Source organism: Miniopterus natalensis, chromosome 19, assembly GCF_054644295.1.
Source record: "Miniopterus natalensis isolate mMinNat1 chromosome 19, mMinNat1.hap1, whole genome shotgun sequence".
Taxonomy (NCBI): Eukaryota; Metazoa; Chordata; class Mammalia; order Chiroptera; family Miniopteridae; genus Miniopterus; species Miniopterus natalensis.
This window is the reverse complement of record NC_142099.1, coordinates 14159849-14184664: the sequence shown is the minus strand read 5'-3', so window position 1 is coordinate 14184664 and position 24816 is coordinate 14159849. Positions and strand designations below refer to the sequence as shown.

Here is a 24816-nt window from a genome sequence, read left to right as displayed (position 1 = left end):
TACCTGCTGGAGGCCACATTCTTACAGGGATAGAGAGGGGAGGGCTTTTTTTTTCTCTTTCCTATTCAATTATCTTTCTAGCTTTTGGCACATTCAGTGTAAGAACCTTCCCCCACTGCTGTCTTGGCAAATGGGGGAGACTCCCCAGCTGTGATAACAGGTGTGACTCTAGGATGACATGTGTTAAGTGACCAGCACAGAAAAAAACAATAAAAAGAGCTATTATTACTATATTATGACATAGTATTGTAACAAATTGTTGATGTAGCTTTCTGGGTAGGCTGTGAACGCCTCCAGGGCAGGGTCCTGTCTAACTTCCCTTCATCTTGTGCCTAGCACAGTACCAGATAGATGTTCAGTGAGTGCTTGTGGAATGAATGAATGAATGAAGAAAGAAGTAACTAAAAGGAATGCATAACTGTACAATCAGGTCCCTTGTTCTTTCATGAGCAGCCTGGAGTGTCTGTTACCAAACTCAAGAGGTTCACCCCTTGGGGTGCTCTATCCAAAGGAGATGTGGTTGGTGCAATGTTGTTCTGTTTGTAGCAAGTAAAAGGGACAGAGAATTTCATATCCAAAGCTCTGTCTCTGGGAAGGGGGGCTTAACCATTGCTTATATACACTATTTGGTCATTTATCCTTTGATTTCTTCTTTGCACTTGGCTACATTTATCCCTTGAGTTCCTGTTTACAGCTGGTCTGCAAAATACTGTGCTACATTCTGCCAGTTAGCAAGAATAGCATTTAGTAAGAATAGCCTAGATCTTAAGACCTTTTGACTTATCAACCTTTAACCTCCCATTCCTGAGGAACTCACCTGTGGTCAAGGAAATTCCAGAGACACACACACCACCTCTAGCTGCCAAACCTCTTCTCCAGCAGGGGATGGGAAGACCCTTGCCCACATGCAGCCAGTTTCTTCCTCCAAACTGACAGATTCCCTTCCCAAACTCTACTGCAGTTGGTACGGTTACCTGCCATATCTAAGATGGGTAATAAACAGAGAGGCAGGTTCAGATGAAAACCACAGGAGGGTATCAGAAAAACTGGGGCTGTTTCACCTGGAGAATGGAGGTCTTATTCTCAGAGATGGGGGCACAATTGGTCCCTGTTGTCACAGTGGAATTAGTTTACTAAAGGCCTACAGAAAGCTGTAGAAGTCAGGCTCAGGGTTAGGGACAAGAAGAGCCTTCTAGCACTCTATGAGCACTTATTATGAACTTGTGAACTAACCAACCATATGTAGAATATACAGGGTGGGTCAAAAGTAGGTTTAGTTGTTCGTATGGACAGTAATACAAGAATTAATAAATAATAATACAAAAATAAACTCTGTTTCACATACAACTATAAGCCTACTTTTGACACACCTTGTATATGCCCAAATTCCACCGAGGTATACTTGGAAGACAGAGGGGAAAAACATACACAATAACTTTGTTTCACAATTCATTTACTGAATTAAGGCAGGTGATTTAACAACAGATTGCGATTTAAGGCTGGGAGAAAAGAGTTCTTGCTTTTCTTCCCAGGAGCCAGTTGTGTCATAGATGCTTGTAAATTTTCCAAAATATCCATCTGTTGTTGGGCAAGTTGTGTCTGAAGCTGGAGATTGGCATAAATACATTCTAGGAGTCCTGGGCATTCCTTGGGCTTGTGGTCAGCTCCTGAAGGAAGAGCAATGGAGGTAAAAAGGAGACAAAAGAGATTTTGTCATTGTGAGAAGGGCTCCAAGAAGATGATCCTCCCTAATCTTTCTAGGCACAAATCAACCCAAACACACTTTTGCTCAGCTGTTACCTTCTCAGTGAGGCCTACCTGCCAATTCAATTTTAATTTGAAACCAATCACTGGAATTTATTACCTTTTCCCTTGTGTTATTTACCCCATAGTATTCATGATCATATGGCATATTTTGTAATTACTTATTTTATTGTCTAAGCCCCCCTTCTAGAATGTAAGCTCCTGGAAGGTAGGGATTTTTGTCTGATATGTTCATTGCTGTATCCCCAGCACCTAGAAGAGTGCCTAGTGAGTGAATGAAGTGATCTGGAAGTGAGGCCTAACTTCCCTTTCAAGAACTCAGTGAGCCTCAGCCTTCTTCTCTTGCCTGACATAGTGTCTCATTAGTAGAGACTTGAAGTTCTTCTTGTTATCTAACTTCAACCAATCTTGCTGCATCAGTCCATTTTCTTCCTAATGTTTCAACTACATTATACGCAGCCAGCTTCTCTTAAACCTTGGTAGTTATTATCTATTGTTATTGTGTTTTTTGTTAAACTCTGAGGTCCTCAAAAACAGGGATCATGACTGTCTAGTGCCCTGTTAGGCACCCCACAGGTATGGTAAATACTCACCAATTTCTCCAGGGGACGATGAATAACTGAAATTCAAAGAAACTGAGCTAATAGTTACTATTTCCTTCCCTGGCTACCTTCAAACAAACATTACTAGCAAGCAATAAAATTTTCATTTCAGTCTCCTGCTTAGTCTAATAAAGGTGCTAATAAGCAAGAAAATAACACAATCAGATCAGGAAGAAAATGAAGTCAGTTGAACTGAATAATCAATAAGCTACCAATAAAAAATCTAAAGGTGCCTTGACCCAGAGTTGGCACTAGGACATTAGGAGAAAGCTCAGGCCACCTCCTCCATTCACTGCTTCCCCACCCCCACCCCCACCCGAGCTGAGTCTATTTGGGAAACCCTCCCTGCATCCTTACCTGAGGGCAGCTTTGTTGCCTGGATGTTCAGGAAAGTAGGTGGTGGGGAACTTGCTTGAAGATTAATAAAGCTGGGGGAGGGTTTGGCTCGATAAAGAAGCACAGCATTACCTCCCTCTTTGGCTAAAACAAAAGCAGAGGCACTTATCAGAGCTCATTCGAACAAGGGATGGTCTTTTTAATTAAACTTTATTATTATTATTTTTTTATTAATCCTCCCCCAAGGATATTTTTTCTAGTGATTTTTAGAGAGAGTGGAAGGGAGGAAGGAAGAGAGAAAAAAAAACATTGATGTGAGAGAGACACATCGATTGGCTGCCTCCCACATGCACTGCAACTGGGGCCAGGGATCCAACCTGCAACCCAGGGACATGCCTTGACCGGGAATCGGACCCGGGACCCTTCAGTGCGGGGCGGACGCTCTAACCACTGAGCAAAACCAGCTAGGGGCTGGCCTTTCTAATTAGATCCCTGCAGCTGGTCTATGAATGCAGATACTGAGGCCGTGGTCCTGAATAGCTTCAAGGAAAGATCTATAAGACACACCAAAAAGAAACCATAGTGGGCCTAAGAGAAACCAAGCAGGGATGGGGTGAACTAAAATCTAATTTGCTTACCGTTTACAAGTTCTTATTAATATCTAGTTAGGAAAACAAATCAGATGCTGAGGAAATGGTGATATAACAACACAAGGACATAAACAATGAGTCTGACACTCTGGTATGAAAATTAGGCCTTTTATCTTTCAGTTATATGAAATATGTGAGTAAATGTAAAAAGGAATGTTTTTGAAAAGGGGGAAGAGATCAATATGAGTACAATAGTTAGAGATGACTCCAGGCAGGTGGAGTATATTTATTAAACTTTGAAAACAGGAAGCTTTTGATGAGTGGAAAAGATATTTTAAGTGAGAGAAAAAAGGAGAGCAAGAGCAAAGGCAAGGGAGCAAGAATATTGCTGGAATGATGAGCTCTGGGAAACTGGCCAGAATTAGGGTTAGGGAGAGTGGGAAGGCAAGATGGGTCACAGAAGGCCCTTTAGGCTTTCTCTTGAACACAATGGAAAGCCATCGGACCTTTTAGGATTAGGAAATATGATTAAAATTGTATTTCAGTTAATCTACAGGCATTAAAATGAGTTGGACATTGGAAGAAATACTTATGTGGGAAAAGAGATAACCTTGGGCAAAAATAGTTAAAGTAGAAGGAAAAACTGATTTGTAGGAAGACGACGAGTCCTATAGAAGACATATGTTATTTTTGTCTACCTAGCAACTCTTCCTCTAGGATACTGTTCTTTCCCTAGATTTCAGGCCATACTAGGGGGACTGCATCAGGTCCTTCTCCCCAACAGGAAAGGGCATGTGAACTAGTTATGATATCCTGTCCCCCTTGGCAACTGTGATTGATCCAAGGGGCACATGAGGCAAGTTGGGCCAGAGTCATTCTCTATGTCACAGAATCTTGCTTTCTTCTGATTTGCTATGCTGGGAAGATGTAAAGTTGGGGCCAATGAAAGCTATTGAATTTGGCCAACATGTCACGGTAAGCAGATACAAGCAAAAGATTGAAGACACAGAGAGAGATGGATAGACAGATACCTACAGGCACTGAATCCCCAGTTTCAGTCCCCGAGGCCCTGGTTTTTGCAGCTCTTCTTCTTATTCTGTGCAGCAAAAGGTGGCAGAAAATTCCAAAGGGTGCTTTACATACCTTATCTTTTTTAAAAAAATATGCTTTTATTGATTTCAGAGAGAGGAAGGGAGAGGGAGAGATAGAAACATCTGTGATGAGAGAGTCATTGATCGCCTGCCCCTGCACGCCTCCTACTGGGGACAAGCGGGCAACCCAGGCATGTGCCTTGACCGGAGTCCAAACTGTGACCTCCTGGTTCATGGGTTGATGCTCAACCACTGAGCCATGCCAGCCGGGCTACATATATTATCTTATATGTTTTTCGCAATAACCCTCTGAAGTAGGTAGCTTTATCCACATTTTATTTGAAAAAACTTAAGTTAGGAAATCTGCTCAAGATTCCACCATTAGTATGTGGCAGTGATGGAATCAAATCCAAGCCTATAAACTCTGCGAAAAGAGCTAGTTCATTGATGCCCATACTATGACATAGTAGGCCTCTCAGCTGAAGTAATCTGCTCCACACAGTTAAGTGGATAGTCAGATGGCCTCAAGCATTTCCCTGGCCACCAGTGGTACTGTCCTACTCAAACTGAGTGTTCATTCCAGTCAACACTATGTGTTCTGGGATCCCTGTACAAAATCTTGTTCAAAGTATTAAGAGGAGATACAAAGGAGAAATATTATATTCATTTGACATATATTTATTGAGCATTTATTATCTAACAGATCCAGTCCTAGGCACTGGGAATACAGTAACGTTCCCATTTAATGGGAAATGCAGAAGAAAGAAAAATACTTTCCAACTAATCAAGTAACAGGAAAAAAACATACATACAACTAGAATCAATTTCCCAAATGCTGAGCAATTAAGGTCTGGCTTTTAAGGAAAGGGAAGCAGGGCCTCCAACACACACCTTTTCTGTTAGTAGGATGACTAGTATGTTGCTCCATCTGAACACCAACGGGTGTGGTGCCTGGGAAAGAATCATAGGATTACATGATCAACAACCTGGGCTATTATTTTACTATTGACAATTTCATAAGTTCTCTCTAGCAGATCTCAGGCTGTTCCAATTTGGGGAGGAAAAAGTGTGAAAGGGTGTGCGCTTCTATTTCATGGCCAAATATAAGTGATTCCTGAATTGTTTGTGCTCTTATGGTCCCTTCACTAGTTTGAAAAACAGCTGTTTCCATTATTATTGCTTCCGTTTTTTTCTGGAAAACACACACACACACACACACAAACTAAACCCAAACCTTAACAGTCTCCTACGAACGGGCAATTACTCTGCGTTCTGTCCACGTTTAGCTTCTGTAGTATCAGGCCTTTTCCTTTCGTATAAGGAATCTAAAAGCTCTGGCTCCAGCCATCTCCAACGGACCAGCAGTTGAGTGGATGAAGAGGGTAGGGAAGGCAATGATCATGGAGAAAGAAAACCTCAAAGCCCTACAGGGAACTTGAGAAAATATTTTGAATAATTCGGGGGGCCAGTAAGCCATCACCCTCTGGCACCACTCACAGCCTCGGTATAAAACATTTGCCTAAGAAGGGTAAGGTCCACGCACAGCAACGAGTGCAGAGGAAATAAACCACAACTCCCAGGGTGCCCACAGGAAAAGCTGGTTACCGCCTACCCCAGCCGGAGAACTGCAACTACCATCACCCCCCGCAGCCAACCAGGGAGGTCTTCCCTCAAGGGCTACTGAAGTCCCACCCCTTGATTCCTTCACGTTGCAAAGGCTGGAAAGGTTGTGGAAACTGTCACGCCTTTCTCGACTTTTGCGGCCCGAGAGAAACTGAGACGCAAGCCAGTCCACTGACCTACCTGCGTACTTTATTGAAAGCCTCCACCCCAGCACCCACCCTGTAGTTGAAATACATGCGCAGTGGCGTGCAGGCCGAGTGCCGGAGCCTTGGCGCTTGCGCCGACGTTCGCGCCGCACGCGGACGGGAGCGGCCACCTTATTGCGCAAGCGCCAGGGCTCTCCGCTACCATCATCGCGCTCTCTCTACCTAGCTTCCCCTGCCGTTCTAGCTAGGAGGCGGGGCTAAGGATGTCAATTGGCCTATTTTCGTGTCGGTCAATGAGGTGGGTGCGGTGATTGGTGGTGACCCGGAGAGTAGCATTTTAGGTGTAAGCCCTGAGAAGGCAACGTTTTCTGGTCTTCTCTCAGGTTCCCTCTCCAGAAGCTTCTGACTGTTTCTTCGGCTCCGGGTACCGGGCTCCACATCGCGCCGCCATGATGGGCCATCGTCCCGTGCTCGTGCTCAGTGAGTTTTGGGGAAGCCGGGGAAGAAACCCCGCTTCTTCCCCTCTCGGGCCACACTTTTCAGGGTTGCCACAGTCCAGTCCCGCCGCTGTCCGGCTACTGTGCCTTCCAGTCATCCTTCTCATTTGGGATGCCCCTTCTCCCGCTTTCCTGTCATCCCTTAACCCAGTCCCGTCATCCCAAACGCAAACTGCCCTTCCCCTCGCCCAGCTCCTTGTCTTTACGGCTACTCGCCCCGGGATCCTTCCCGCTCGGCCTTCGTTCTTCACCCCCCCCCTCCCCTGCACTCTTCCTTACGTGATTTCCAGTGTGTATGTAAATGAATAATGGTGTTTTTAGTTTGGCCTAGCTTTATTGCCGTGGTCCATCCCTTGGTAGCCGGTGTGGCCACGGCCATATTGCTTAAGTGTTTCCGTCTTTATTATTGGGGTTAACAGCATTTCCCCGTAGGATCGCGAGGATCAAATGAATAAATAGGTGCACTGCTTAAAAGAGTGCCTGGCAAATAGCAAGTGGTATCTTTGGTCATTTTTCAGTAACAGCCCTCTTGAATTTCCGCTCAGCAATCCCTCCCTCCCTGTTCCTGAAGTAACTCTGCTTCCCTCTCGTCTGTCTGAGATGAGATGTAATTACTCCCTCAGTGTCCCCTGCGTTGTAATCGTTCCCATTAACCAACTCGAGTTTTCCCAAATTTCTTGGCTGGTTCTCTTTACCCTTTGGGAACATCCCAAATTTCATTATGACTAATAAGTACCTCCTTCATTGTCTTCCCCCGGTGTGTTTCCATTCTGTGTGTAACTTCTGTGTGACATCTGCAAGACCATCTGAGATGGCCAACTAGCCATTTTCCCTTGCTTGCCATCTTCTGTATACTGAATGCCGTTCAGAGATTTTATCCATTTTCTCTATACCTGGGAAATAACTGTTTTCAGAAAAAACTTCACTTAACCCAGAGAAAAACCTTTCTGATGAATCCATAAGAAGGGTTCACGCAGGATTTTACTTACTACTACTGCCTGAAATGGGAATCTAAGTCCTGAGAATTGTGAACGTTTAGATTTGATGGGACTGGATTGAAATTTTTACAGGTTTAAATTGTAGGGAATGTATAATTTGGGGAGAGGAGGGAAACGAGGGTATGTTGGTTTGGTTATAACCACTGGATTGTCTCCACTGAGAGGGCCCTGGGGTGAGTGGTGCTGCATTGTGAAGGCCTTTTCGGGTCTGCATTAATCCCTGGCATTAGTGACTATAACTGATTTGGCTCCCTATTAAAATATGTACACAGCTCTTAACTGATAGTGAATGGGTTACTGAGGCATTCTTCTTATATCCAAGCATTGAGTGACTGTATCTTGCAAACTGGGACACTTTAAAAGAGTGTATTCTCATTCCACAGCACAGTGGGGAGGCACTATCAATAACTGTCAGGAATGTGATTCTCCTTATCCAAGTAGGAAAGTATGAACCCCCAAACTCTTTTTACATAAAGCAGTGATTGTTTTTTTTGGTGTTTTTTTTTTTTTAATATATCTTTATTGATTTCACAGAGAGGAAAGGAGAGGGAGAGAGAGATAGAAACATCGATGATGAGAGGGTCATTGATCAAGTAATATATCTTTATTGATTTCAGAGAGAGGAAAGGAGAGGGAGAGAGAGATGGAAACATCGATGATGAGAGGGTCATTGGTCAAGCCCGCAACCGGGTATGTGCCCTGACCGGGAATTGAACCCCGATCGCCTGGATCCTAGGTCAATGCTCAACCGCTGAGCCACGCCTGGCTGGGCAGTGATTGGTATTTTTTTAGGCTCACTAGCCCTTTGAGAATTCAATGATAGCTATAGATCCTTTTTCCAGACAAAAATGCAGTATCTCCCATATTCTCATATAATCACAGGGATTTCACTTTCCTACTGGGGCCCATTCATGGATCTTAGGTTATGAATCCTTGCTGTAAATACATGAATGTTTGGTTAGAGGGAAAGTGATGACCATGATTCCAAAGTTGAGGGTCTATGGGTTGTTTCTTAGTATACCAGGGGTTGAAGTACAGTTTAAAAATATATATTTTTAAATTTATTGATTTTAGAGAGAGAGGAAGGGAGAGAGAGAGAGAAAAACATTATTATTCCACTTATTCATTCATTCATTGGTTGATTCTTGTGTGTTCCCTGACTGGGGATCTTTGATATATCAGGACCACGTTCTAAGCACCTGAGCTACCCGGCCAGGGCTTAAAATATACAATTTCTGTAAACTTTAATCTACATATGCACCCATGAAACCTGTGTGTTTTTATTTTCAAAGGTTGGGGAATAAATAGCTTACATACAATGGGACAATCCTGGGCTGTTGTCTTTTGTTTTTACCTATTCTAGGCCAGAACACAAAGCGTGAATCTGGAAGAAAAGTTCAATCTGGAAACATCAATGCCGCCAAGGTAGCATATCTTTGAAGTTATTTAAAGTGTAGTAGTTTTTCCTCCAGCTGCCTTCCCTATTATTCTGTATCTGTTTGCAATTAGGCAGAGGAAAAATTGACTTCCCTTCCTTCAGGACAGTTCCTTGATGGAGGTAGGGAGAAGGAAGCCCTCCCATTCTGAATTAGGCCTAATAGTTTTCTCATGTTAACTTACGCATAATTCCATTGCTGTATATTGTTTTATATTCTATATGTGTTTGTCTCCAATACTGGAATAAGTTACTTGAGGGGAAGGGCTGTATTAATTCACTTTTGTATTCTTAGTGCCACTGTAGATCCCAAATAGGTATTTAATATCTTTTGAATGAAATAGCCCTAAATCTGATTTAGTATGGTGTGGAGGCCACTATTATGGAAAGAAATACTAAGACATGGATTTCCATTTATGTGGACTACTGGAAAACTAAAGCTGTGGAAAGCATGTCTTCTTTTTTCTTGTGAAAAGTCATTTCTTTCTATATCTACCCTGAAAGCATTCCCAAAAGGGAAAAACAAGGTCTAGAATCTAGCCATAGGCATACTATATTTAAAAGGCTGCCAACCCTACTTTAGATGGGATGTTGCTAAAACACTGACTCTGTGGGTCACTGATGCCCCTTTTCTGAGCATACACACTCACATCATCCTCTGATTTGTGCTTACATATTTTTTATTTTCTTCCCAATAGACTATTGCAGATATCATCCGAACATGTTTGGGACCCAAGTCCATGATGAAGGTAGGCTTATTTCTTATTGAAACTCTTCGACTACAGATTTTCCCTTTCTGTTATCTGGAACACTGAAATATAACTTCTGCTTTTGTCCTAGATGCTTTTAGACCCAATGGGAGGCATCGTGATGACTAATGATGGCAATGCCATTCTTCGAGAGGTATGACTTTTCATTATGCTTTCTAACAATTTGATATGATAAAATATCCATAAAGATATATGTAGATGATTAGTTTTCTTAGGGCTGCCTGAACAAATTAACACAAACTGTGAGGCTTTAAGTAATAGAAACTTACTCTTTCATAGCCTAGAGGCTAGAAATCTGAAATCAAGGTGTCATGCTCCTTCTGAAGGCTCTAGGGAAGAATCCTTCTTTCCTTTTGTAGCTTCTGATGGTTGACCACATTCCTTGGTTTGTAAACTCAGTCTCCTCCTTAGTTGTCATATGACATCCTTCTGTGTCTCTCATTATAAGGACACCAATGGTTGGATTTAGAGCCTACACTAATATTCCTATGACCTCATCTTGTTTATATTTGCAATGACCCTATTTCCAAATATAGTCACATTTACAGTTTCCAGAGGGTAGAGCTTCCACATGTCCTTTTGGAGGACATAATTCAACCACAACAGTGGTGCTCCCAGTAAATAAGCTAAAAGATACTGTTCTCAAAAAACTTTAGTAGTTCAGTTAGCATAATACATTTTTGCCTAAAAAGAAAGGAAGTTAGAAAGGTGGTTTACTTAGATATTTGAGGGACCATTTTTAATATTTCACACTATGGTACAACAAAGGAAAGGGGAGGAAGTATGGAAGCAAGAAGCTTAAGAGTTAGGGCCAAGCCCGGCCTGGCATAGCTCAGCAGTTGAGCATCCACCTTGGATCCAGGAGATTGCAGTTCAAATCCTGGTCAGGGCACATGCCCAGGTTGCAGGCTCAATCCCCAGTTGGGGGGCGTGCAGGAGGCAGCCAATCAATGACAACTCTCATCATTGATGTTTCTATCTCTCTCTCCTCTCCCTTCCTCTCTCTGAAATCTATATATTTTTTAAAAAAGAGTTAGGGTCAAGCAGAATGGATTAAAAAGTCTTTGAGTAGTGTTGTTTCTACTGGCAGTCTACATTTTTCTTTTCAGATTCAAGTTCAGCATCCAGCAGCCAAGTCCATGATTGAAATTAGCCGGACACAGGATGAAGAGGTTGGGGATGGGACCACATCAGTAATTATTCTTGGTAAGAGGAGAATGGAAGATTGGTTAGGAAAATTGGATTGAAATGGGAAGATTTTTGCCAGGAATAATGTCTGTGTCATATTTTAAGAAATAAATTGTTACCAATCTAATTACATATATTTAAATAACTTGATGGCTAATTATGTATTCTCTCCAGCTGAGTATAAAATATTCGTCAGTAGTATAGGATGAGCTGTGTAAATCTGGTTGAGTAAAATACAGTCAATTCTCATCAGTCACAGTAAGTTGTATTCTATAAAGTCACCACAAACTGAATTAGTGAATACTAAACCATCACTCCTGGGGGAGGTAAGGGATTAGATTCCTGCGAGACATTCAGCTGATAAATATATACCTTATTTTATGTGTTTCTTGTTTTGTTTTAAAGACATTTTATCTAATGTTGACTTATTAACATTGAACTCAAGGTCAATAGCATTATAGCTCATGCCTAAACAAAGCTAATATTTTTTTTTATAAGACACATCACAGCCTTCTTGCATTTAAAACCTAAATAGCATTTTAGTGCTCTGCTTGGGGGCCATTCTAAACTGAATTCACCAACAAAATGCACAAAAATGTGAAAAACATGGTACTAAATATATCACATAAAAGATACTTGTTTACAGTGAGAGCTAAAACAAGGCAGAATGTTGTCTTATTCAGCCTCACCTGGGAATGAATTCATTGGGTGACTCACATTTTTCATCTCTGCACATGTCTGTGAGTGACCATTAAAGTGATGTAAATATCTATTTCGGTGTTACAAATTTTAGTGAGTAGTCAAATTGACAAATATGGAATCTTGAAAATGAATCTTGATTGTTCAACTTTTAATGACTAATCTTTCCACTTCTTAAGGGATCACTTCTGAAGACTTGGCGTATTGCTTTTACTTATTGTATAAATTTTAAGTTGGTGAAATTTTTATAACATATTTAAATATTTCTAATTGATTTTTGGAGAGAGAGAGACACACAGAGAGGAACATCGACGTGAGAGAGAAACATCAACAGGCTGCCTCCTGCATATGCCCTGACTGGGGATCAAACCCAAAACCTGGGTATATACCCTGACTGGGAATTGAACCTGCCACTATTTGGTTTACCAGATGATACTCCAGCCAACTTAGCCACACTGGCCAGGGCCAGAAGCATTCATTTTTCAAAATCTGATTGCAGCAACAATGTTAGGAAATGAGAAAAGAACTATATATTAGAGATGCCAATTTATAGCGTTGGCCTACATCCCTGAAAAATAAGAGTTCTTACAACAAAATTATTATATAAACTTTTAAAGGGGGGGACATTTTAAATTATTTCTAGAATGCCTTTGTACTGCATTTTGAGAATGGTGAGTTAAGTGGGAAATTTACTTCACCACCAACTAATCACATCTTTATTATTATTATTATTATTATTATTATTATTATTATTATTTTGTTTTGTTAATCCTAACCCAAGAATATTTTTCCATTGATTTCTTGGGGGCGGGGGAGAGAAACATCAATGTGTGAGAGACATTGGTTGGTTTGGTTGCCTCCTGCACATACCCCGACAGGCCAGGGATTGAACCTACAACCCAAGTATGTGCCCTTGACTGGGAATCAAACCCACAACCCTTGGGTGAGCAGACCAACGCTCTAACCACTGAGAAACACTGGCCATGGCTCTAATAAGTTAACTTATTTGAACATCTTGTTAAATATTTTATTATCTTTCAGTATACATGGTGGTCACTTAGGAATTAGTTATAAAGTATTGAATTCAAAAATTGGAGCATATAACAAGGAGTATACATACGAACTTTGGCACATTTGTGTAAGTTTTAAAAACTAGTGCCTGTGGGCAGGTAGTATAAGCAATTTGTGAAAAGGGCTTTTTGACCAAAAATATTTACATTTCTTTTGTGAAATTTTTTTTTTTTTTAGAAACAAGCTTGTGTGTTTATGTATTATTTTGTGTTTCTATTACAAAGTAAAGACACATTAAAAGAAAGGGACATTTTACCAATAATTCCTCTTCCAGAGGGTAAATTTTGTACATTTTTTTTAGGTATTCTTCCAGGTGTAAGGTTTTTGTGTTTTGTTTTTATTTTTAGTATTAGCAGTTTTCATCCTAGGTGTTGAGATAGGAAGTCAATTTTTTGTTATGTATTTTTCTTTCTGTTTTAGAGTCTTTGGAAAAATGTTTTCCTTTTGTTTAGAAAATGGGTAACATATTTAGTTATATGAAGAGAATAAGTAAATCCTAGGATCAATCTTTGATCATTTAAAATATGTATGATAAAGGTATTTTCTTTCTGAATTATCTTGTACAAAGTGTAAAATTTGGGGTAGTATTAACAGCCAAATGGCCTGTCTATTTTAGGAAGAAAGGTAAGATATCTCTAGAAGCATAATGAAGTTGCCTTTATATTCAGGTACTTTTTAAAACGTTATGGTGTTTGTATCCTTTTTCAGCAGGGGAGATGCTCTCTGTGGCTGAGCACTTCCTAGAGCAGCAGATGCACCCAACAGTGGTGATCAGTGCTTACCGAAAGGCATTGGATGACATGATCAGCACCCTTAAGAAAATCAGGTATTGGGAAAGGACCAAAAACAGGTAGTATCAAATATGGGAGTCCTGAGAGAATGATCTGCCATACCAGCCAGGGCCAGTGCTGATTAATAAGAGGAACTCTCAGAATTTGCTAGGGGTCAGGTTTCAAGGACCAAACATGTCTTGACCCAAGTTCTAAAAGTTCTAGAATTTTTATTTGGTTGAAGCAGAAGGTGAAGAACAAAGTATTTTACTGTAAGGTCTATATGTAAGAGTGGAAGAGTTGTCAGAGGAGGGAACAGATTACTTGGGGATTTGATACACCTTCCAGGGATGGGTTAGTTGTAATCTTGCTGAAAAGGCAAAGGGATGGACAGGATTTCTTGATGTCACTTTCACTTTCTTACAAAGGAACAGATACTCCTGATTCTGCCTATTGGCCCATTATTATAGTTACTGAGATGTAGATGAGGGACTTTCATAAATATCCAAGGCCCTTGTTGACCATATTACCTGTTTTTCTTTTCTCCAGTACTCCGGTCGACACCAATAACCGAGATATGATGCTGAACATTATCAACAGCTCCATTACTACCAAAGCAATCAGTCGGTGGTCCTCTTTGGCTTGCAACATTGCCCTGGATGCTGTCAAAACTGTGCAGTTTGAGGAGAATGGTCGGAAGGAGATTGACATCAAGAAATATGCAAGGGTAGAAAAGGTAAACCCTTCGAATTAGTACTTTGGAGACAAATTGTTTACTAGCATGAGTCATCCCACTTGTGGAGGAAATAGCTTTAAATCAGAGCAAGATACCTCTATAGTTAGAACTAGGAAGAAGAATATTTGCTGCCTGAAAAACTAAAACTTGGGGGGGAGAGGGAGTATTCATAAAATAATTCTATTACCTTCACTGCTGTCTCAGTACAAGGTTTATAGGGGCTAGGGAAAGGTTTATTGGTTTTCACATGTTTGTGCATTTGTATACACTTAATCAGGACATAAAGAAGGGCTCTACAATATACACTGTTAATAAACCCCAGAATGCTTTGTCTACCTACTAATTTAAGGTCAAAAAGTAGCATTAAGATCTTGTGACCAGTAGATGGAGCCCCAAGCCTAAAATTCTGTTGGAATATCTTTCAGGAAGTAGAAGAGATCTGAGCCCCTTTATTAAATCTTTGTCAGTCTTTGAGTATCTGTGAATCTCAACTGATCTTCATATTAGGTGTCGTAGTCCAAGATTGATGTGCGTCCTAGAGGGGGGAAAAATGTGATTATGACAGTATTTGTTTTTGAGGTTCATGAAAGAAAGATACTTTAGAAACCCAAAATAGTGGTCCTTTGGGAAAGATGAGCTTTTGGGAAGAGAGTTGAAAAAGTGTCTCGTCCTGGTTGTGGATTAAAGTGGATCTTTTGCTCAGATACCTGGGGGTATTATTGAAGACTCGTGTGTCTTACGTGGAGTCATGATTAACAAAGATGTGACCCATCCACGAATGCGGCGCTATATCAAGAACCCTCGCATTGTGCTGCTGGATTCTTCCCTGGAATACAAGAAAGGAGAAAGCCAGGTAAGGTTCCTGGTTCTATTCCTTAAAGTTGATCTAAGAACCTGACTATTAATATGTACTGGGGGAATAAAGGTACGTTTATTACATACCTACTACGTGTCAATTACTGACCTTTACATGTAATTTCTGATTCTTACCACAACCCTATAAAACGGTTGGTATTGACTTCCATTTTACAGATGAGGAATCTAAAGCTCAGAGAAGTTGGATTAATTGATTGAGGAATGTAGCCGATACTGGCCAAATCAGGATTTGAATCCAGCTGTGTTTGGCCTCATATCCACACTACCATGCCACCTTTCCTAATGCATCAGTGGAACATAGAATAGGAATTAATTTAGTTTTCAAGTACTAAAGAAGAAATACAAGAGGGCAGGAGGCTCATAAGGCTCCATTGCTCTTGTAGAAAACAACGTAGTTGGAGGTTATTAAACAAGGATTTCAAATAAGAATCAGTTCATTGATGGAAGAGTTCAGACCCAGAATTACTGTGCACACTGACAGGATAGAGGTAGCATTGAACTGAGTGGTCAGAGACATTAGGCCACACTCTCCACTAATTGCCTTATGTCTTTGGATTTTATTTGCTTTATATTTAAATGAAGGATCGCTAGAGCAGTTTAGCTTATAGAAGTATCAGGTTATGGCTTTAACATTATTCTGTGATACTTGAGAGAGGTGGGTGGAGGGAGCATAGTAGCTGGAATGACCCTGATTGATCCTTAGCTGCTGTTAATGCAACTTTAGATTGCACTCACTACTTGTGCACTGATGCCTGTGCTTAGATACCAATAATTTTTAATGCTAATTATAAAGATAAGTCTGCCCCAACATCACAGAATGTATCGTAGATCCAAATAGAATTTTATACTTCAGCTTACTCTGAAATGTCATGGGCATATACTTTGTTGACTATCTATATGCCCATGAGTGGGGGGAAAGAGGGACAAATAAGACATTAGTCCTACGTTTATTAAAATTGGGTCAGAGATATACTTATGTTCTTATTCACCATCCTCTTTGCTTGCCTTTGCATTATCTTTAGTAGAGTCCTATTATTGGCCTTGAAATCTAACTGGGTAGTACAGAATGAATTCTATCTAGAAATGACCATTATGTGGCACGTACATTTAGATGTGTGTAAGAACTCATTTGGCCAAGATTTTTAAATCAGATTGACTTTTCTTCACCACACAGACTGACATTGAGATCACACGAGAGGAAGACTTCACCCGAATCCTCCAAATGGAAGAAGAATACATTCAACAGCTCTGTGAGGACATTATTCATATGAAGCCTGATGTGGTCATCACTGAAAAGGGCATCTCAGGTAGGACTCAATTCGTTTTTTTAGCCTACTGTTGATGTAGAAGAGGGTGGGTGATCACACCCCCCCCCACACACACACACACGCACACACACCCTATATTGGCATAGAATTAAACATGATGGTTAGGGTACATTGAGGATTTAAGAATAAAACCAGTTCAGAACCCAGGAGTTCTGGTTTTGAGCTTGACATCTCTGCTCTTGGGTTTGCAGATTTAGCTCAGCACTACCTCATGAGGGCCAATATCACAGCCATCCGCAGAGTTCGGAAGACAGACAATAATCGCATTGCCAGGTGAGTAGGCCAGGTAAAAATAAGGTTCTTCCTTTCCATTCATTTCTATTTTGTAGCTTCATAATGCTGTCATCTTACCTGAAAAGGTCTAATATAGAATATAGTCAGCCAAATCAATTATAGGTGGGAGTACCTGGGTTTAGCTGTCTGCTGTTTTCCAAAATCCTTTATCTGGTTCAACAACTGTCTACTGCATGAGTCTCTTCTATAGTGCTCCTTACCAGTAGTGACCAGCTTATACTTAGACGTGTGTGATTGCTACCTTGGTAGGGGTCCATTACAGAGTACCCTGTTTTTAATTAGCTCAAAATATAGCAGAACCATCAGTTTCCTTGATTGGTCCTCAGCGGCTGTTAATGCAACTTTAGATTGCACTCACTACTTCTGCACTGATGTCTGTGCTCAGATACCAATAATTTTTAATGCTAATTTATAAGAAAGAAAAAAAGATAAGCCTGCCCCAACATCACAGAATATATCATAGATCCAAATCAAATTTTGTATTTCAGCTTGCTCTGAAATGACTCTGGGAATATGTGCACATACTTAGTCGATTCTTATCTACATGCCCATGAGTGGGGACCTACATTTATTAAAATTGGGTCAAACATATACTTATGTACTTATTCACCATCCTCCTTGCTTGCTTTTGTATCGTCTTTAGTAGAGTCCTATTATTGGCCTTGAAATCTAACTGGGTGGTACAAAATGAATCCTACCTAGAAATGGCCATTATGTGGCATGTACATGTTAGATGTGTGTAAGAACTCATTTGTCCAAACGATATCTGGTTATAGTAGTTGCCTTAGGTGTGCACACTTTTATTTATTTTAATTTTTAAAAAAATATGTCTTTATTGATTTTAGAGAGAGGTAGAGAGAGAGAAACATCAATGATGAGAGAGTCATTGATCCGCTGCCTCCTGCACACTCCCTACTGGGGATCGAGCCTGCAACCGGGGCATGTGCCCTGATTGGGAATCGAACTATGATCTGGATCATAGGTCGATGCTCAACCACTGAGCCATGCTAACCTGGCCACACTTTTATTTATAAAGCCATATTAGTTTAAGGAAACTGCTCCTATAGAGGTTTGAAAATCTATTTCATGAGGTAGCCAAGACCCCTTTAGTTAGGTAGCATTGTTTCTAGCGATCTACTTTTGCCCATATCCCCAGCCACAGACCCTAGGGACTAGGGGAATGAGTAAAAGTATCTGAAATCATCTAGTTCCTCCTTCTCCCCCATCTAATCAATAGAGCCTGTGGGGCCCGGATAGTCAGCCGACCAGAGGAACTGAGAGAGGATGATGTTGGGACAGGAGCAGGCCTGTTGGAAATCAAGAAAATTGGAGATGAGTACTTCACATTTATCACTGAGTGTAAAGACCCCAAGGCCTGTACCATTCTCCTTCGGGGGGCCAGCAAAGAGATTCTCTCGGTGAGTCACCCTTGGAAGACTGAATATCTTAAGTTTCTCAGAGGGCTTAAAATCACCCTGTTGTCCATGTATAGCTATTTAATTTTGATCTGTAGCCAAACATATCTGTTGTATTTTTTAAGTATGTTCACATTCTTGTAAAACAGATCTCCATAACTTTTGCTGGTTCACATCTTGCAAAATTGAGACAATATCCATTGAACAGTGACTCATTATTCCCCAGCCTCTGGCAACCACTGCTTTCCTATTTTTTAAGTTGAAATTTTTATAACTGTTACTTTCTTTTCTTTTGTTAATCCTCACCCGAGGATATTTTTCCCACTGCTTTTTAGAGAGAGTGAGAGTGGGAGGGAGAGAGAGAAACATCGATGTGAGAGAGACACATCAATTGGTTGCCTCCCCCACATGCCCCGACCAGGGCTGGGGCTCAAACCTACAACCCTTCGGTGCGTGGGCCGATGCCCTAGCCACTGAGCCACACCAGCCAGGGCATAAATATTATTATTTTTTTTCCCTCAGTGAGGTTAAGTAACTTACCCAAAGGAACATAGCTAGTAAGAAGCCTAACTTCACAGAGTTACATCTCCTTCCCCACTCCAGTCATTTTGCAGTTGTAGTTACTGTGTTTGTCCAAGATAAATAGCATCTGCCTTGCACAGTAGGGACTCCAAGGATCTCTCTTAGTTGCCCTTCATGGTGGTTTACTGAACTTGGCAGTCAGGAAGTCCTTTGGTGCCTCTGGTTTGTCCCTGAGTCATCAAACTTTTGCTTCATGCTATCTGTTTGCTTTCCCAAGGAAGTAGAACGCAACCTCCAGGATGCCATGCAGGTGTGCCGTAACGTTCTCCTGGACCCTCAGCTGGTGCCAGGGGGTGGGGCCTGTGAGATGGCTGTGGCCCATGCCTTGACAGAAAAATCCAAGGCCATGACTGGCGTGGAGCAATGGCCATACAGGGCTGTTGCCCAAGCCTTAGAGGTCATTCCTCGTACGCTTATCCAGAACTGTGGTGCCAGCACGATTCGTCTACTTACCTCCCTTCGGGTGAGTTCCCTTCCATGCTATTTATTCTCTTGATGGGGTAGAGAAAGCTGTTTTGGCTTAAGGGGATGGTTGACATCTGTCTATCCAAGTTCTTTATAGCTTATTTCCTTAATACCTCTGCTTCTAAATTTTGCCTTGTTTGTTGTTATTGCCATTTCCTCTTATCCCTTCCTTACCAATCCAGTGTTTTTGGTTTAGTTTTATATCTAATGTTCCCTGTTAGCTTATTTATTCCCAGTGTTTTTCTCTCTAACTGTTTATGCTTTTTCCAACTATAGGCCAAGCATACCCAGGAAAACTGTGAGACCTGGGGTGTAAATGGTGAGACAGGTACTTTGGTGGACATGAAAGAACTGGGCATCTGGGAGCCATTGGCTGTGAAACTGCAAACATATAAGACAGCAGTGGAGGTGAGGCACCCTAAGGCATATGCTATACCATTTATTCCTAGGTAACCGGAAACCATTGTGTTCGATCCCATCTTGAAGTGGCAGTGGGGTATGTGGGGTATGGAAGGCAGAGTATTCCCCCAAAAATCTCCCGAGGAATTCCATTCTCCTACTAAGCTTTAGCTCATATAAGTAGCGAGGTCCCCTGGCCACTGTGTCTCAGTGGTTAGAGCATTGGCCCATGCACCAAAGGATCACAGGTTTGATTCCCTGTCAAGGGCACATACCTGGGTTGCAGGTTCTATTCCTGTGTGGGAGGCAACCAGTCAATGTGTCTTCTCTCACATCGATGTGTCTCTCCCTTTCCCTCTCTCTCCTTCTCTCCCTACCCCCAACCCTCCTTTCCTTCCACTCTAAAAATCAGTGGAAACCTGTTACAGTGTGGGTCAGGTGTATATATTCTTTATCACATCAGAAAGACTGCTAATGTGTCAGTCTTGTGAGAGTCCTAGTAAAGAAATATATTCATACTCCACTATAATAAACAAAAACAAATATCAATGGAAAAAATATCCTCGAATAAGGATTAACAACAACAAAAAAGCAAGGTAACATCACAAGCTGCATTCCTAGCTTAGGAAGAACTGCATTTTACATTCAAAACTCTGAAAAGGTAGCTTTCAGATAAAATGGTAATTGTGTAGGAGGAGCTAGGTGATAGTGTCTAAAAGAAAACAAATGTCTTTCTCTGCTGATCTTTTTGGGGCTGTGGTTTTTCTCCTAGACTGCAGTTCTGCTGCTTCGGATTGATGACATCGTCTCAGGCCACAAAAAGAAGGGCGATGACCAGGGCCGGCAAGGTGGGGCTCCTGATGCTGGCCAGGAGTGAGTGGTGGGCAAGACGACCTCAACACACAGAGCCAACAGTCTCTCCCTTCCCTGAGCCAGACCGCCGGGGACACTGTGGATGTCTTTGTTTGGAAAGGATCAGGTTGAGGGGCAGCCCCAGTCCCTTTCTATCCCAGCTCAGTTTGCAAAAGGCACTGACATGTAATTCTTCTCTATTGTAAGCTTTCCATTTAGTTTGCTTCCGATGATTAAATCTAAGTCATTTGAGATGGTTGTTATGTGTTTTTCAACCTTGGGTCATATCTCTGCCTCCGGGCAAAGAGGGAAGAGGCAGAACACCTTATTGGGGAGGAAGGGAGATGGGAATAGGGTCGTTAAGTGTTTTTATTTGCCTGTTGAAGGGATATTCTTCAGGCTTCTCAGTAGATGCTGGTTGGAAAGACTTGAAGTTCAAAGGATGATACTGTAAAGTTTAAAGAAGCATCACTTTGCATTCACCACCCAAAGAACAGGAGGAACCTGTCTGAACCATGAATGTTCCTCATCTGTGGTTGTATGTAGAGCAACACCCAGTTCATTCTAGGGCTCAGGCATGTGTCCTAAAGCATGTAGAGCGTCTGTTTTTCATATTGTAACCTGTAGCTTTCAGAATCTTTCCCATCTTAACCTGGAATTCTTTTTTTCTGCCTTCTCCCAATATTCTTACTGATTCTAATCTATATTTCGACCTGTTGGCTCATTGTCAGGGCATGCTTTGTCACGGTAGGACGACTCTGCCCTCCCTGCTAGCAGAAACAAAAGAATTTAAAACTCATTTTGTGCTTTGTTTTTTGTGTTTTGTTTTTAAGATTTTAAAAATTGGTTTTTGAGAGAGAGGGAGAGTGGGAGAGAAACATTGATGTGAGAGCAAAACGTCTTAACAGCTGCCTCCTGCAGGCCCCCTACCAGGGATCAAACCTGCAACCTGGACATGTGCCCTGACCAGGAATTGAACTGGCAACCTTTCGGTGCATGGAACGATGCCCAACCAACTGAGCCAGACTGGCCAGGACTGTGCTTTGTTTTTATCAAGGAAAAAACTTGAGTAGTGGCCCTGGGCCTAGCCTTTGGTTTCTTCAATGTCCTTCCTCTTGGCTATTGGGCCTTCCACCCTTTGGCCTTAGAATTCATACAATCAGCCTTTATCTCCTTCCTGACCTCAGGACTTAGTTGTGTTAAGTTGAATACTAGATAGAATAATCATGTCTACTATGTAATAGGCATGTCCTAGTCACTTTGCATATATAATCCTCACACAGACGCTATAGGATAGATAGGCAGTATTCTCCATATTATGATGGGGAATCTAAAGCATGGATAAAGAAGGTTGTCCAAGGGTCACAAAGCTGGTGAGTGGCAGACCTAGACTTTCTAGGTAGGCAATATGGCTGTAGAAGCCATCTGATTACAGCTGGCTGGATTGAGGTGTAAGGTGGAAAATGGCTTGTGAGAGGGCACCTTGGGTGCAGGCTTGATTGCCGGCCCCAGTTGGGGTTCATGCAGGAGGCAACGAATCATTGTGTCTGTGTCACATTGATGTTTCCCTCTTTCTCTTTCCCATCTATTCTTTCTGAAAAGCAGTGGGAAAAAATATCCTCCAGTGAGAATTTAAAAAAATTAAGTCCTCACTTAGACTTTCTTCTTCTAGCCTACCTAACCTTTTGTTGAAATCCCTGCCTCTTGTGGTGTTAATAGTTCCCTCAAGAGTTTTAAGATCTTAGATTAATTCTCAAATAAGTAAAAAAGATCTTGAAGAAATATTGCTCGTAAGACCTGAGAAATTCTAGAGGGAGGAAGCTAGTCACACTGTGTGGATTCTTTTCCTTCCACTTGTCCCTTTACTCCTCTAGGTTTATTCTGGTTTCAATTCTTAATGGTTAAACACTTAGATAATTATACACAGTAATCTTCCTTTTAAGCACCTACAATATCTCCTAAACCTATGGAAATCACTTCTGGTATGTTAGATCAACCTGTACTTTTCAGCCTGGCTGTCAAAAAGCTCCTTTGTGCTTTCCAAAACCTAAATTTAACATAGTGATTAAATTTTGCCATCTCTGATTTTGCTTGTGGTTCTTCCTACTGTCACACTCCTAGATTCAGCCAAATTCTATTCCCCCCCATAAAAGCAGTATCTTTTGGATTGTGTGGAGATTTGAATTCCTGACTACTAGACCCTAGGCTTGTTTTTATTCTTCCTTACTGGGTCCTAGAGTTGATACCTACCTCAGAGGATACAAGTACTACTATTCCCCCCCCCCAAGATTAAAACTTTTGAGGACACAAGTTCATCTTAGTTACCTGGGGGGGAAAATGAAATTGGATCCCTACTTTATTCATTATAGCAAAATTAGTCCCAGGCATCTGAAAGATTTAAATACATGAAAGTGAAGCCATAAGAGAGTTCTAGAAGAAAACATGATTTAAAAATAACATTAGAGTGGGGAAACATAATAAATGCAACTGCATTTTAAAAATCTGCATGGTGTCTGGCAGGCGTGGCTCAGCGGTTGAGCATTGACCTAGGATCCAAGAGATCCTGGTTTGATTCCCAGCCAGGGCTCATGCCCAGGTTGCAGGCTTGATCCCCAGTGAGGGCTGTGCAAGAAGCAACCAGTCAATGATTCATCATTGATGTTTCTATCTCTCCTCCTCCCTTCCTCTCTCTCAAATCAATAAAGACATATTTTTTTTAAAAAGAACAAGATAGGGCCTAGCCCTGGCCTGGCCTGTGTGGTTTAGTTGGGCATCATCCCATGCACCAAAAAGTTACTACTTCGATTCCTGGTTAGTGCACATGCCTGGGTTGTGGGCTCGATCCCCAGGAGGGGGCATGCAGGAGGCAGCCAATTGATGTTCTGCTCCCACTTCTTCCTCTCCCTCTCTCTCTAAAAATAAATTTTTTTAAAAAATCATATATATATATATACATATATATATATATGCAAGACGTGTAAATAGCTCCAGAAAAACAAGTTACTGTAAAATATGAGATGCTTAACCTTATTTTTAGGAAAATGCAAATTAAGTGTGATAAACACTTGCAAGGGTGTGGGGAAATGGGCCTTCTACACGTGGTATGAGCAGCAATTGATGTCTCATGGGGCAGTTTGACCCGGCAGTTCCGCTCCTGGGTATTTATCCTATGGACTTGGTTACAAATATATATGAAATGTGGCCCTGGCCGAGTAGCTCAGTTGGTTAGAGCATCATCCCAAAATGCCAAGGTTGTGGGTTTGATTTCCTATTAGGGCACGTACAAAAATCATCCGATGAATGCATAAATAAGTGGAATAAATTGATGTTTCTCTCAAATCAATTTTTTTAACATTAAAAAAGCACTAATATATATGAAATGCTGTGTGTACAGGGACATTCCTTTCAGCATTGTTTGCCATAGCGAAATATTGGAACTGAAGGTTCTGGCTAAATATACCATGGAACATCCCTCCGCAATGAAATGCTTACATTGGAAAGTGAGACTGTTCATGTGCACCGATACAGAACAGTGTTCAATGTACAAGTGAAAAAGCAAACTGAGAACAGTGGATGCCATTTTATGGTATTTTACAGATATGTATATAACATGTATTACATATTTTGAGTATGCATAGAATATCTTGGGACGGACACAAACTGGTAATGGTGGTTTCAGGAAAGGAACCAAGTTGCTAGGGAATAGGGGTGATACCCTCGGTACCTCGAGAATTTTGTGCCATATGCATTTATTAGTGAAAATAACTTTAGGATTAAGAAAAAAGAACAACAGCACCCAAGTACAACGCAAAGTGCATTCATTCAGCCAGACATGACAACGTTTTGTTCTCATATCCTATGTTCAGTTATCTTTTTTCTTCATTTCCACCTGGGGGATCAATAAATAATAACGACAAAAAGAAACTTCTAGAGTGTGCTATCTCCCCCACAGAATTCCTTCAAGTTCCTCTCTGCGCCTTCCCTACCAGAGTTATTTTGGGGGATCCCATTTGGATCTTGAATCTAGACATCATGCCCACTTAGAGGTAACTAACTGTTCAGTGGGACCAGCTGGGTAGGAGAGTCGGGAATATGTCTACCTATCTATCTAGTCTGGGACGTCTTTCTTGCCAGCCCAGCCAGGGATGACAAATCTCTAACCATTCTGACTATTCTCACTCAAGCCTAAAGCTGGGTTAAGTGAGGCGGTCTCTTTAAGAACTGGTGTGATGGCTCCTCCCTTTAAAAGAGATCAGCTGAGTCTGTAAGTCACATGACTCAGGTGTCTC

The 24816-nt window shown here is 41.4% G+C and overlaps 2 protein-coding genes across 2 annotated transcripts; one reads left to right on the top strand and one right to left on the bottom strand.

Moving 5' to 3' along the window:
* Positions 1-1449: 1449 nt before the first annotated feature.
* Positions 1450-6603, bottom strand: TSACC (TSSK6 activating cochaperone). The gene is given in 3 exon segments (XM_087828175.1): positions 1450-1667; positions 2724-2866; positions 6560-6603. Coding segments are annotated over 3 exon segments (405 nt in total).
* CCT3 (chaperonin containing TCP1 subunit 3) lies at positions 6527-20773 on the top strand. Its single transcript, XM_016221598.2, has 14 exons — positions 6527-6632; positions 9011-9072; positions 9781-9831; positions 9923-9985; positions 10962-11058; positions 13519-13636; positions 14130-14316; positions 15020-15169; positions 16367-16499; positions 16712-16793; positions 18052-18232; positions 19029-19274; positions 19553-19684; positions 20448-20773. The coding sequence occupies exons 1-14, from the start codon at positions 6602-6604 to the stop codon at positions 20550-20552; spliced, it is 1638 nt and encodes a 545-aa protein (XP_016077084.2). The 5' UTR covers positions 6527-6601; the 3' UTR covers positions 20553-20773.
* The last annotated feature ends 4043 nt before the right edge of the window (positions 20774-24816 follow it).